The following is a 14,212-nucleotide window of genomic DNA, read 5'->3' as shown; positions in this document are numbered from 1 at the left end:
GACAGTCCATTGATGTGCCTCATTAGGATGAAAGATCGTGGAGCATTACGCTACCCCTCAAAAGAAATTGTTTACTTCCTGAAAAATATGTTGAATTTTACGCGTCACTCATTACGTTATCTGGGAAATACGAATTTTGTTTAAAAACTTCACGTTTTTGTTGTTCCAAAGTTCATTGAGGCATTCAAATGTGGCGAGTGTGATCAGAGAGTACTGATTGTAACTCTCATTACAAAACTTTTAAAACCAATACTCCTCGACAACGAAACTCATACAATTACAGATGCTCATGACTTGGAAAAGAACTTCAGGACGAAGCTTTTAAGTTGGAAGATCTTTAAAATGTGAGTGATACGAGCAGTGATCACGGTAAGTCATTTTTAATGTATTACTTTTATTAATTATCGCACTTGACTTGGCCTAAAATAATTCCAAATACCACTTAAATGTGCTTTAATTTACATCCAATCACTCGAAATCACATTTAGGTGGTCCTAACTTCATTATTTGTAGATGTTTACGTGTTTAGAAACCAACATGTACTATTAATTGAATGTATTTTGGGCGAGCAGCATAGCACTATGTCGAGACCTCTAGCGGACGTTCGTAAAACCACTTGCGACCCGCATTTCTGTCGGTCCACTTCCCGGCCTTGTATATCTCGTAGGCAACGCGTAGACTCAGGACTTAGCAATCGCCGGTACTGAACAATTGCGCCAGAACTCCCGTAATTAAGAGCAGATAATGTTTATTTACTCAAGCTTGACGAACTAAGTATTAATTATAGAATAAAGAAATCTGCTGGTTTTCCCCATTCTTTTACCTGTCGGAATTCTCGTCAATATTATCCTATCGAGAGATTGAAGCTGATGACAGGCGACCTTCGTAAAGTAGCCTACTCTATTTCACTTGGTCTTGTTATCTTTTTTCTCATCCACTGATTAAAGTCTTTCGTAAAGATCAATACACCATTAAGAGTATGTTGATATGAAATTAATCTTAAGTCATTTGGTCAGTTAGGAGTATATAAAGTAGGTTTGATCTGTGAACATTCAGAGTAGTTAGCTGCTAGAACCAGAAGTCAACATGAAGTTTGTGATCGCTCTTGTTCTGCTCGTGGCCGCTGCACAGGTTAGTAACTTATGTTTACAGCATATTGTTGTCAAGTAGTTAAATAGGTTAAGAACGCTTGAAAAAATACTATAAAAATAATCAAATACCACTGATCTGCATTTAGCGCAGTCGCCCAGGTGGCAGATTCCCTATCTGTTGTTTACCTAGAATTTGCTTAAATCATTGCAAAGTACTGTATTTGGAAATTTATTAAACATCACCCTTGGCAAATTATCACAATCCCTAACTCCTTTTCTTATAACTGAATATTTTCCTCAATATATCCTCTTCAATTCCAACCTTTTTCATATTGTGATATTTCCTATACAAGTAATACCACCACTCAGACTTCTTCGTCTACTAATGTAATTCCATACCATCCCTCCACGGACAGCTCAGAACATATCATTTAATCGAACGGGCTCTTCTCCTTTCCCCTCACGTTCTCCCAGTCCAAACTTTGCAAAAGGTGTATAACGCTACTTTTTTTTTTCTTTTTTCTTTTTTTTTTTTTTTTTTTTTTTTTTGTGCAAATCACCCATAGCAATTCGAGCTGCTTTTCTTTGGATTTTTCCAGGCTCGGAATCGAGAAATCCTGGTGAGGGTCCCATATACTGGAACCATACACTAGTTGAAGTCTTACCAGAGACTTATATGCCCTCTCTTTTACATCCTTACTACAGCCGCTAAATGCTCCCATAACCATGTGTAGCGATCTGTATCCTTTGTGTAAAATCCCGTTCATGTGATTACCCTAATGAAGAACTTTCCTAGGTACTTACAGTGATCCCCATTAGGAACATTCTCCCCATAAATGCAGTAATTTAAACTGAGAGGACTTTTCCTATTAGTAAAATTCACAACCTGACCATTAACCCCGTTTGTCATCATACTATTGCCTGCTGTCCATCTCATAGCACTGTCGACGACTTTTTGCAGATGCTTACAATCTTGTAACATATTTATTACTCCGCACTGAATAACATATCCGCAAAAGCCGTATCTATAATTCCCGTTCCTTACTTATACCATTTATATATATTTATACCATAAGGAAACATCAAGGTCCAATAATACTGCTATGAGGAATTACCCCTTAATGATTGTACGATCAGGTAAAGCTTCATCCACTCTAATCTTCTGAGTTCTATTTTCTAGAAATATAGCCACCCATTCAGTCACTCTTTTGTCTAGTCCAATTGCACTCATTTTTCCCTGTAGTCTCCCATGATCTACCCTATCAAATGCCTTAGATAGATCAATACATTCTGATGGTAGTGTCTGGTTACAATAGAACAGCAAATATATTTTAAATGAAACACAATGCATTTTGAAACGATACTCATTAACTAACACGATGCACAAACTGCGGGAGAAAACTTCTAAAATTATGAGATAATGAATGCTATTATTATAACTGCCGCAAAACATTGTACAGTTCGTAGACATTATGGAAATCTGAAATTTACGACAAGTTTTACAAGATAATTTTAATTCTTTTACTCAGTAATTGCACATACATGAAATTCACTTCACTATTTGCAATATTTTCTTGTTACTTTGTTTGGGAAATGACTTCAGAATTTGTGCATTGTCATTTGGATCAAAATCGTGAGGACGTTTCTTGCGTTGTAATGTGTTCAGTAGTAGTAAAGAACATAGAGTCTACCACAAAATTTCGCTCGCCTTATTGAATATCACAAACTCTTGTGTCCGGCTCCATGGCTAAATGGTTAGCATGCTGGCCTTTGGTCACAGGGGTCCCGGGTTCGATTCCCGGCAGGGTCGGGAATTTTAACCATCATTGGTAAATTTCGCTGGCACTGGGGCTGGGTGTATGTGTCGTCTTCATCATCATTTCATCCTCATCACGACACGCAGGTCGCCTACGGGAGTCAAATCAAAAGACCTGCATCTGGCGAGCCGAACATGTCCTCAGACACTCCCGGCACTAAAAGCCATATGCCATTATTATTATTATTATTATTATTATTATTATTATTATTATTATTATTACTACAAACTCTTGTGACCATGTAGTTATTGTCTTCCAGGCTGAGGACTGGACTCACCTCCAGCGGGTCAGTCGTGTGATGCCCACAGACCCCTCGTACACGTGGGATGAGTGGCAGGAGATCATGGCCAACCAGGAGGTGAAGGAAGAGGAGAATGCTGTGTATGAGGGCACCGAGCCACAGCCTGGTAAGATACAAACCTTGTGAGCTCCTTTAGCAGGTTATCACTCCTGTTTTGCTGCCTGACAGTAGGCTATTAGCTTTGGAGACGAGTTCAATTTATAACTTTAAACACGAAGTAGTGACCCTTAAGAGAGAATTTACCGTATCATTTTCAGTACCGAGGAGAATTTTTTAAATATTTTCTAAAGAAAACTAATTATGGACTTCATCATAGAAGAAGATATAATATTATAATTTGTATGATTTTTGGTCAGGATTATAGGTATATACATCGGAATTATAAGCTAAATTCCATAGGATAAAGACGAATACAAGCGTAATGAGAGATATAAAACTGAAAGTCTGACCTGGGCCGAGTAAACCTGACAGAAATGTTGAACGAGGGAAGCTGAATATGAAAACTAAAACTGAGGTGTCTAACTCATCCACCTTGTGGGTGTAGGTGGTAGAATAATACGCACAGTATCCCCTGTCTGTCCAAGGAGGCGAAAAGATTGGCCCCAGGGCTCTTAGCTGGCGACCACGGGGACCTTATCAGTGTTCTGGCATTGCTTCGACTTGCTTGTGTCAGGTTTCATCTATCCTTTCCGAACTCCCTTATTTAACACTTGTTCTTTTCAACCCCGACGATATTATGTTGAGAATCCTAGGAAGTCTTTCATTTTGATGCCCTTCACGGCCTTTCTTTAACCAATACCTTCATTTTTCGAAAAGTTGGATACCTTTAATTTTTCTTTCTAATTAGTGTTAATAGAGGATGTTTGCCTAATTTTTCTTCCTCTTAAAACAATAATCACCACTATCAAACACAAGTAACTGTAAACAACAAGTCCTCGCAATTGCACACTAACAGGTTGTGAAACCTTGTGAATGATGTGGGAGGGCAAATTTCCTATTACACGTATCCTTTACAACGACTGTGACACCAACCCCCAATATGAACACATTGTACTGTACCACAGTTTCTTTCCATAGCATACAACTTGCATCTGCGGAGTGTCTGACGAATGGCCATTCGCAGGCTGCCAATTTCAGTCCTTCCTATAAAAGGAGAAAATGATATATTTCGGACACTTCTAGGACTGAAGGTATCGGCTAGAGGAAGGGAAGGGTTTCGAAATGCAAGACTCTCAGCGCTAAGCAAATCTAACGCTGTCGTGAAGAGAAGAAACGAAGAGTTCACGAAGGGTGAGAAAGACCAGAGTGAACGCTGGGTTTCCACTTACTCATACTCTTAATTTTCTTCCCTCCTATCCGATTTCTCTTGTACAACACTGTTCTCTTCTGATCTCGATGACCTGTATTTGATTCCATGGCTAAATGGCTAGCGTGCTGGCATTTGGTCCAACCGGTCCAGGTTTCGATTCCCGCCCGTGTCAGGGAATTTAAATTTCATTGATTAATTCCGCTGGGTGTGTGTACCGATTTCAGAATTAAAATTCATCATAAGTAGGAATCCATTCTCAAAGACTCACAGGTGGACTTTCAAGTGCCAACTCGTAAAACCTACCCTAGGCGTCTCCAGAAGCCATACGGCATTAAACATAAACAGTGAGATGTACGCTGTCTTTCATATTCATCACATTAATGACCTTCATATGTACACCTTCCTTTTATTTTGTCGACACATTCTCACTCTTAAATGTTGGACAATTTTACCTTCTTCTAATAAGAGTTTCTAGGGGATAGGTTTATTCTTTAAATGCGAATAACCACAGTCAGATAAAGACAGCGTTTTCCGTTCTGAGTAAGTATAAAAATATGAACATGGGGTTTAACGTACATTTTACTAATTAAAGGGATGTGTACATTAAATACAGGTTTATGCTATGTATAATTTCAATTACGGGAAAGTTTAACTGTATCTTACAATAAATTGTATTTCCTATCCTTGAAGTTGTTGAATTGGTCGCTATGCGATAGTTATGTGTACGGAATCCAATGACACGTTAAATAATTCTTTGTATGATAATCTGGCGTCTGTTTAGATATTAGAATTTAATGAGACGCCAGTGCTTACTATTCCTATTATTATTATCATTATCATTATCATTATCATTACTAGATTGTCTCATAATGTAGAGGTAGCATACTTGCTTTCTACGTAGCGGTTATAGTTTAGATCGTAACTAGTCTAACGATTTCAACAGTTGTGGAATAATTGCTGTTACGGCGTTCTCTGAGCCTCGTGGTACAAGCTGATGAACTGTCTGATGTAAGAGGTATTGAACCTGGTCACAAAAGCCAGGTGCTACCCCAGTATCCGCTAGACAACTGTTGAGATCGTAGACCAAGTGCCTCAGTGACTTAAATCTATTATTATTATTATTATTATTATTATTATTATTATTATTATTATTATTATTATTATTATTATTATTATTATTATTATTATTATTATTATTATTATTTTGCATACCAACATGAAGTTACTTATCCTGGCTCAGTCCGGTGGTATTTGAAGGTGCTCAAATACGACAGCCTCGTGTCGGTAGATTTACTGGCACGTAAAAGAACTCCTGCGGGACTAAATTCCGGCACCTCGGCGTCTCCGAAGACCGTAAAAGTAGTTAGTGGGACGTAAAGCAAAATAACATTATTACATTAGGAAGTTCCTTTTTTTATAACAGGCCACTGCACATGAGATTCTCACGAATCGCTATTCCTCCTCTTTCAGTCATGTAAAAGTCATATTATTCATATTCCAGCTGATGCCGGAGTCTCTCACGCCGCTATCCACGGACGTGTTATCGGTGGAAGCGCTGCTTCTCGTGGTCAGTTCCCCTGGCAGGCAGCCATCAGACTGGACAGTGTCTCCTTCTGTGGTGGATCTCTCATCTCCAACAACTACGTCCTCACGGCAGCTCACTGTACCGACGGGTGAGTAGATATTATATTCTATATATATTATTTATATTCACCATATATTCTTTCAGCAGGTAATATTAAGGCTGACCCATGTCCTCATTTTATAGTGTAAGTGTGAATGATCCCACACACAGTAGCTAACTCAGACGCAAATATCTACTTGCGAGGGCCACCGAAACGGAAGGGGTGATTGTGGCACGGAGAAAGTGTCCGAGGACCCGGGATTTTAGGAAGCCCGAAAGTTTAATGGATTGTGTGATTTAATAATTGGAAGCCCAATTAAAAATACTGGCGAAAAGTATTCACTTACGGTATTAAGCCTAATATTTTTTCATACCACGTCTCTGGTTTCCTATTTCAAAATTCTGTGGTTGTTTGTGTTCATCTTTGACAATGCAGATAACTGACTGATCAGCAAGTTTTATTCAGACGGTATTGCCTTCAGCTTTTATTATTCGGCAATCTGCAATGGGACAGAAAATATATTTATACAGGATATATGTATGTTATTTAATTTTTTGCAATTTTGTTTACGTCACATCGACACAAATAGGTCTTATGACGACGATGCGATATGGGTAGGGAGGAAGCGACCGTGCCCTTAATTAAGGCAAAACGGAAAATCACGGAAAACCGTCTTCCGGATGCCAAACCCACAATCTCCCGCATTCAAACTGACGTCTACGTATCACAAAATGCGCAGACACTTGTAGTCTCACCCATAAATTCATAATTTATATTAATTCTTCTTCTTAATCTGTTTACCCTCCAGGGTCGGTTTTTCCCTCGGACTCAGCGAGGGATCCCACCTCTACCGCCTCAAGGGCAGTGTCCTGGAGCTTCAGACTTTGGGTCGGGGGATACAACTGGGGAGAATGACCAGTACCTCGCCCAGGCGGCCTCACCTGCTAAGCTGAACAGGGGCCTTGTGGAGGGATGGGAAGATTGGATGGGACAGGCAAGGAAGAGGGAAGGAAGCGGCCGTGGCCTGAAGTTAGGTACCATCCCGGCATTTGCCTGGAGGAGAAGTGGGAAACCACGGAAAACCACTTCCAGGATGGCTGAGATGGGAATCGAACCCACCTCTACTCAGTTGACCTCCCGAGGCTGAGTGGACCCCGTTCCAGCCCACGTACCACTTTTCAAATTTCGTGGCAGAGCCGGGAATCGAACCCGGACCTCCGGTTGTGGAAGCTAATCACGCTAACCACTACACCACAGAGGCGGACATTTATATTTATTACTAGTTATTAATAATGTGTTGTAATTTTGAAGAAAAATAGATATACGTACATCTGTGCGCATTATTAGGGGTATAAAAATTCCTGTTTGGTACTTTTCGATGAAGGAAGAATGGGGCCCCATATCTGATTTGTCAGGGATTCCAGAGTTGCCCTGGGGAAGAGCAAGGCAAAGGAGTGTAGTGAAATATTTGTTGTTATGGCTTCCAGCTTTCTTAAAAAAAAGTTGACAAAACAAACAAATGTATAGTGAGTGAAATTAAATATAAATTCACTAACATGGTAAATTTTTAATAACTTGCTTAATTTTGTCTACTATGTTTAGAAAGTGAAGTAGAAAGACAAAGGTTTATAAATTGTCAGAATTCGCACACCATGAAACCAACAGCGACTAAGTTTGTTTCAAATTAGTTTGTTTTGACAGTTCGTTTTATATTTGTTGGTACCGATGCTGAGATGAATCACAACAGATTATGTAAAAGAATAAATTTATTTCAGCATTTCTACCTTCACCATCACCCTGGGAGCAACTTCCATCTCTTCAACCCAGAGTGGAGCAATCACACAGAGCACCCGTAACAAGATCCAGCACTCCAGCTACAACGCTAACACCATCAACAATGACATCTCCCTTTTGAGACTGACATCTTCCGTATCCAGCAGCAGTACGTACATAATTATATTTATATCAGTTGCTATTAAGATGATATTTTGTTAAATCTTCTATAGCTGTAATCTGTTATGGTTCAATGCAATCTCATTCTGTAATAATCTAATGGTTATAACCTCCAACTAAAGAGAAAACCGACTGTAACTCTTAACTAAGTTTCCAAAACCGACTGTAACTCTTAACTAAGTTTCCAAAACCGACTGTAACTCTTAACTAAGTTTCCAAAGTCACCATATGCATATATCAAACAAAGTGTTTGTATACAAATCAATGCAGCTAACAGACGCCTTATTGGAAACATTGCTATCAATATAAATGAATTAACACAAATTATACTGTCACACAACCTTGTTGTTTAATTGTATATCGAGTTAATTACAAATGCACACAACACATAGCAGTGCAAATTTTAAAAAATGAAACAATACCGGCAACAGAAACAAAAAATCTTCTGAGATCTGTGAAGTTTATTTAGAGATTTTAGTGTAACTGTTATATTTCTTTTCATCTATAGAATGATGTCTTTATTGCAGCATACATCAGCCCCGTACGACTTCCCCGATCATCTCAAGCTAGCCAGGATTTCGCCGGATCAGCCGTACGTGTCAGCGGTTGGGGTCGTACAAGCTGTAAGTTCCATTCATTAAGAGTAATTATTATACAATGCAATCTTGATGCTCACATTCAGATTGTGTTATTCATTAAAAATGGGTAGTTAAGCTGTGCTAACTGTGGCATAATGAGAGATCATATTGGAGTAACTTCATAATAAGACACGTATTTCAACAAACTTCAGCTATGCCAGTCCAATTATCTCCCAACATTCAATCTTATTTACTATCTTCACTATATTTTCGCAAAAAAATTAATGTATCCAATATTTTTCTCGACCAAGCTGTTATATATGAGGTGCTGCCTGGCAGAGGCGGTAAAGGCGTGCTCGGTTCGCCCGGAAGGACGTGGGTTCGAATCCCTGTCAGGAAGTCGAGAAGTTTAAGAAACGATATTTCCACTTCCGGGGGTGCATATGGCCCTGAGGTTCACTCAGCCTACACCAAAAATGAGTACCAGGTTAATTCCTGGGGCCAAAGGCGGCCGGGCGTAGAGCTAACCACTCTTCCTCATCACGTGTCGAGGTTAACAATGGTGGAAGCCTTTACCTTCCACTCCTCCAAGGGCGTTCATGGCCTGTACGGAGGTGACTTTGCTTTGGTTTTTTAAGTTGTTATATATTCGTTCAATAACATTATACTGACTAAAGTTAGTGCCACTGTAATACATTTATATTTAAAATGTGTATGTCATTGTAGAATACGTAGGTTTATATCAATTTTTACACTGTTTTCAACCGATGATTCAGAAACTTGTTAATATTTATATATTTCAACAGCAAACAGTGGTGTCAGCAGCACACTCAACTACGCAGACCTGACAGTTATCACCAACACCAACTGTGCTAGATACTTCGGTAGCACCATCAACGCTTCCAAAATCTGCACGACAGGTGTCAACGGTAGGAGCCCATGCAATGTAAGTATTCTGTTTCTATTTCATGGTTGTTTCTAACACTTTGAATTCTTTAAGTTGTTGGTTTCACTTCACTTATTTTTTGTATGGATTTTGGAAACGCCGATCCCGCAGGAAATTCCACCACGTAACTGAGAATATACTGGAAATAGCCAGCATATCTGTGCACTTTGAATGCCAACAAATTGAGTCAGGATTAAACTTGGTAACACTCTGACATCCAACGCCTTTAAATTATGAACTTCTACAAAGAAGACGTAATTAATCTGGGTATAAAATTACTTTTGGCGAAGTTAGTCCTCGCCTTATTCGTTGTATGAGCATTATTTCTCTGTTTAATTGCGTCTGTTCTGCAAAATTCTTCACTTACTGGTTCTAGAGAAATTTAACTCCTGATTTCTTACACTTTACAATGAGATCAAGGCTAATGAGAGGTAGTCATATTGCTTCAATTGATTGTTACGGGATGTTCCTTTCCATTTTCTTATTTCATTACTTCATACTTCTTCTATGCATCCGGCCTTGTCTTCTGGATGATGACAATTAGCATGGAAATTACCCTTCGATCTTCAGCAATACCACGCAGTACCTCAATGCCTTTCATGCCCGTCCTATCTTGAATATTCTTGACACATCATGTTCACCTACCGGATACTCTTCTGCGCCTTTCATATCTGCCTCTCAGAACTAGTTGAAAAGTTGCATATTTTACACCACCAAGGTATGTTACTTTTCTCCATTTGATGGTGCTCAGAAGTTGTATATTTTTCAGTTTGGTCTTCGTAATACCTGTCCTTTAGTGGCATATTCAGCCCATACATCTGTGAGGATTCATCTATGAAGCTATAGTTGTGTTATTCATTATAGATGGGTAGTTAAGCTGTGCTAACTGTGGCATAATGAGAGAACATATTGCAGTAACTTCATAATAAGACCCCACAATACGAAGTAGTAGACCAGACTTAATATTAACATACGCTGCTGAAGTTTTTAATAACCCTTTTGCTCGAGGAAAAATACAAATTTTCAAATCGATACTTCTATGTACCATGCTTTCTTAACCCTCTACTGCCCAAATTATTTTGTTGTGTTTTAAAAAAAATTCTCTGCCATATACTAAGTAAATATGTTGTAAACTACACATAAATGCAGTTTTTATTGAATTTGCATTTTTGATTTTCAAAAATTAGGTTTGTGACTTCCAGGTCACACTGGGCAGTAATGTTCTGATATGTGAAAATTGACTAATTTGTAAAATAACAGTCTCATGAAATATTCAAGATGCTTACCTTTGGTTTCTATATTTTTTATGCATATAATTTGTTAGTAATAACACAAAACATAATTGTAAAACTAGCTATCCGCCATGTGCCTGGGAATGCTCCCAACCATACATTTGGCGCTTCCTGGTGGCTTATGCATATAACTATTAAACTATAAACAGTTGAAAATCACACAGCCATACTGTAACTTGAAAGTTACACTGGGAAGTAGTGACTCAATTGCATTCTAACAGTAGAAAATGTGTACAGAATGATGTGTGACTTCAAAGTCACATTGGGCAGTAGAGGGTTAAGCCGGAAATGTTAACTTGCTAGAGAAAATGGTCATTATTGGACATTAATAATGCTTATTGTTGACTATATATGGGACTGTGAGTTGTAATTTAGTATCTAAAGAACAACAATATCTAGAAGACAATGACCTCGGGCTCTGTTATATAAGGAGATCCGATTATAATACTGAAATAGTCCAGTTAGTAGGGTAGGCCGTGGATAGTACGGGCATGACTTCCATGTTCCTTCAGATAATTTCTTTGCTCACTGTCGGAGGCAAAACTTTACATGCCCTGATGAAGGCCAATGCAATTTGGCTGAAAGCTTGGCTTTATTATTAATAAATATATATATATATATAGTGGCTTTAATCCAGTTCATTTATTTCTTTATTTTATGTAAAAAAAAAATCAATATTTTACCTACTTACACATGAAAAGCCGCTGTTTACTACACAACAATAACAGTAGAGGAAATAGGCGGACTTAATAACCAATCAAACTCCACCCGCAAGAAAACCGGCAACATTGCGCCACCAAAACACTGTTTTTATGTAAAGGGAGTAAAATATGGTAACATGTGGATTTTTATTTTCATAGCAAACTGTGAAGTGTTTTATCTAAAGTGGATTAAAGCTTAAGGGATGTGTCATCACACAATGACATTTTAAATTTCGTGATTGTTGATCTTGGAATTTCTATTCGGCTTCTAATTCCCAACTATAATCTGTCATTCAGCAACCAAGATACTTAACTTCACTTATTCTTTTATTTGTTATTTTTTCAGTTTCAGAGTGGCTTTATTGCCTTTCTCTGCCTAAAAGCACCAGTAATTTTTTGTTTGGTGTTGGTACTTAGACCCGTATTCGTTATAGACTTTCAACACTACTAGCAAGGATTAGCGCGTCATTTGCATATCTGAACGTATTTATATTTTAAGTCCCACTTTCAAAACTGTGAATGACGCCTAGAGTCTGAATAGATGGTAAACAACATAACCTTGACAAACACCTCGTCGAGTTTCCATTTAGTCTGTTGCATTAACGTAATCTTTCACTACGTTCTCCTGTTGCCAGCACTAGCTTTCAAACATATTTTCCATTTCCTGTAATATTCTTGTGAGAAATTTATGTTTTACTCCGCCAAATGTCTCCTCCAAGTACATTACTGGGAGAGATAGACTTAATAATGATGACACTTTCTTCTTCAACAGGGTGACAGTGGCGGCCCTCTCGTTGTCCTCGAGAGTGATGGACGCTACACTGAAGTTGGTGTTGTTTCCTTCGGCGCCAATGGCTGCCCGGCTTCATACCCCGCAGCTTTCACCAGGGTAACTAGCTACCTCAGCTGGATCTCGTCCAACGCTGGAATTGCCATCAGATCTTAAGTCAAAGTATGATTGTGAAGACGAATGTACGGATGAAGTACATGAATAAAATAAGTCATACATATTTAGTTGTATTATTTGAAACACCTTAGGGGGAATGAAGAACCTGTGGGTTTCCACTCTTTATAGCCCCACCTGGCAAGCTTGCACGGTTCGGCTTGCATTCGGAAGATGGTGGGTTCAGAACCCACTGCGGGAGCCCTGAAAAAACAATAATCCGTGGTTTCCCATTTTCACACATGGCCTGCACTTGATATAAAGTCACGATAACTAACTTCCTAGCCTCAGTCCTGTGACCATAAGGCCTACCTGGAAAGAAAGAGAATGGCCCAAGTCATCAACTTAATAAAACCTTGTAGGCCCATCTAAGAAACGTCAATAATACTAGCAGGTCTACTACTAACTATTGTACATGCACGATTTTCAGAGAAGGCAAGGTGACAGAAATTTTTCCATGCGAGATTTCTGTGCAGTGAAACTTCGATACCACGATAGCAAGTGGACCAAATGAAAAGGTCTTTGTAGAGGAAGTTACAGTTATATGGAGTATTTAGTCGTAATTCATTCACATTTCGACAGAACTATACGTAAACATCCTACAACTGACGACATTAATTACCTCAAAATTCATGACATTTAACTACCAAAAAGATGAGATTATGGAGCATAAAATACAAAGAATACACAATAATTAAAACTAGAATCCCTTACCTCGTATTTAGTTGGCACTCTTATTCACTAGGGTATGCAATTCGATTTTTGTTTCGTTTGATCAAACTTGTTTATCATATCAGTAAAGACCTCCAATCTTCTCAGCATTATTTTGATGTCAGCGCTACTAAAAATAATGCAAACATTGGAAATGTCAGTCTGTTTCATATTCTTTAGAGATAGAGAAATTAAAATCCACAACCTATTTCCAGTTATTTGACTGGGTCGGGAATGGAATGAATGAAGCCCCATCTAGCGGTGAGGATATGAATTTTGCCGGCTGCCGAAGCCTGTCGCACTCCTCTGGGGCAATGATTGATGAATGACAGATGAAATTAAATGATATTGGTGAGTGTTGCTGAAATGAAAGGTGACAGGCAAAACCGGAGAAAATCTTACCCCAGCTCCGCTTTGTCCAGCAGAAATCTCTCATGGAGTGACCGGGATTTTAAGCACGGAACCCAGCTGTGAGAGGCCGGTGTGCTGCCGCCCGAGCCACGGAGTCTACACGGACAGGAAAACACACAAAGGTTTATTGGACCAGCAGTCAAGAAAGAATTCTCCGGAACACAGCCAAAACTCTAAAGAAAATCCGTGAGTTCTTTACATGACGCAATAGCTCCTGTCAGAAATAACAGTGGTTCATATTGATTTTTGCTCTTTAAATGACGGTAGTATGTGTTCCTGATTCTTTCAAAGTTCGTATTATCGTAGTACGGGGAGGAAGGCACTCAGCGAGGTATCAGAGAGGTTTGTCGTCATTGGAAGTATCGTTAAATCGAGATGAGTTTTCATTGAATTAATGGAATTAATGCTGGGACCAGAATATTTCATCGTTATAGAGGTTGTTATTGTTACATCGGTGATCGTTGTATGGAGATTTCACTGAATATCTACCGACACGGTGCTTCAAGTATCTGGCCGGACTGAGATGGCATCCAG

General features: G+C 38.9%; 1 protein-coding gene across 1 annotated transcript; it reads left to right on the top strand.

The window, feature by feature from the left end:
* The first annotated feature begins 1,017 nt into the window (after window positions 1–1,017).
* Window positions 1,018–12,623, top strand: LOC136874175 (brachyurin-like). The gene is made up of 7 exons (XM_067147759.2): window positions 1,018–1,131; window positions 3,168–3,315; window positions 6,020–6,191; window positions 7,919–8,085; window positions 8,624–8,719; window positions 9,481–9,620; window positions 12,386–12,623. Exons 1-7 carry the CDS (start codon window positions 1,087–1,089, stop codon window positions 12,557–12,559), a joined length of 942 nt encoding a protein of 313 aa, XP_067003860.2. The 5' UTR covers window positions 1,018–1,086; the 3' UTR covers window positions 12,560–12,623.
* The last annotated feature ends 1,589 nt before the right edge of the window (window positions 12,624–14,212 follow it).

The sequence above is a fragment of the Anabrus simplex genome, chromosome 5 (assembly GCF_040414725.1).
Source record: "Anabrus simplex isolate iqAnaSimp1 chromosome 5, ASM4041472v1, whole genome shotgun sequence".
Lineage (NCBI taxonomy): Eukaryota > Metazoa > Arthropoda > Insecta > Orthoptera > Tettigoniidae > Anabrus > Anabrus simplex.
The sequence above is the reverse complement of the archived record's forward strand: the minus strand, read 5'-3'. Positions and strand labels throughout refer to the sequence as shown.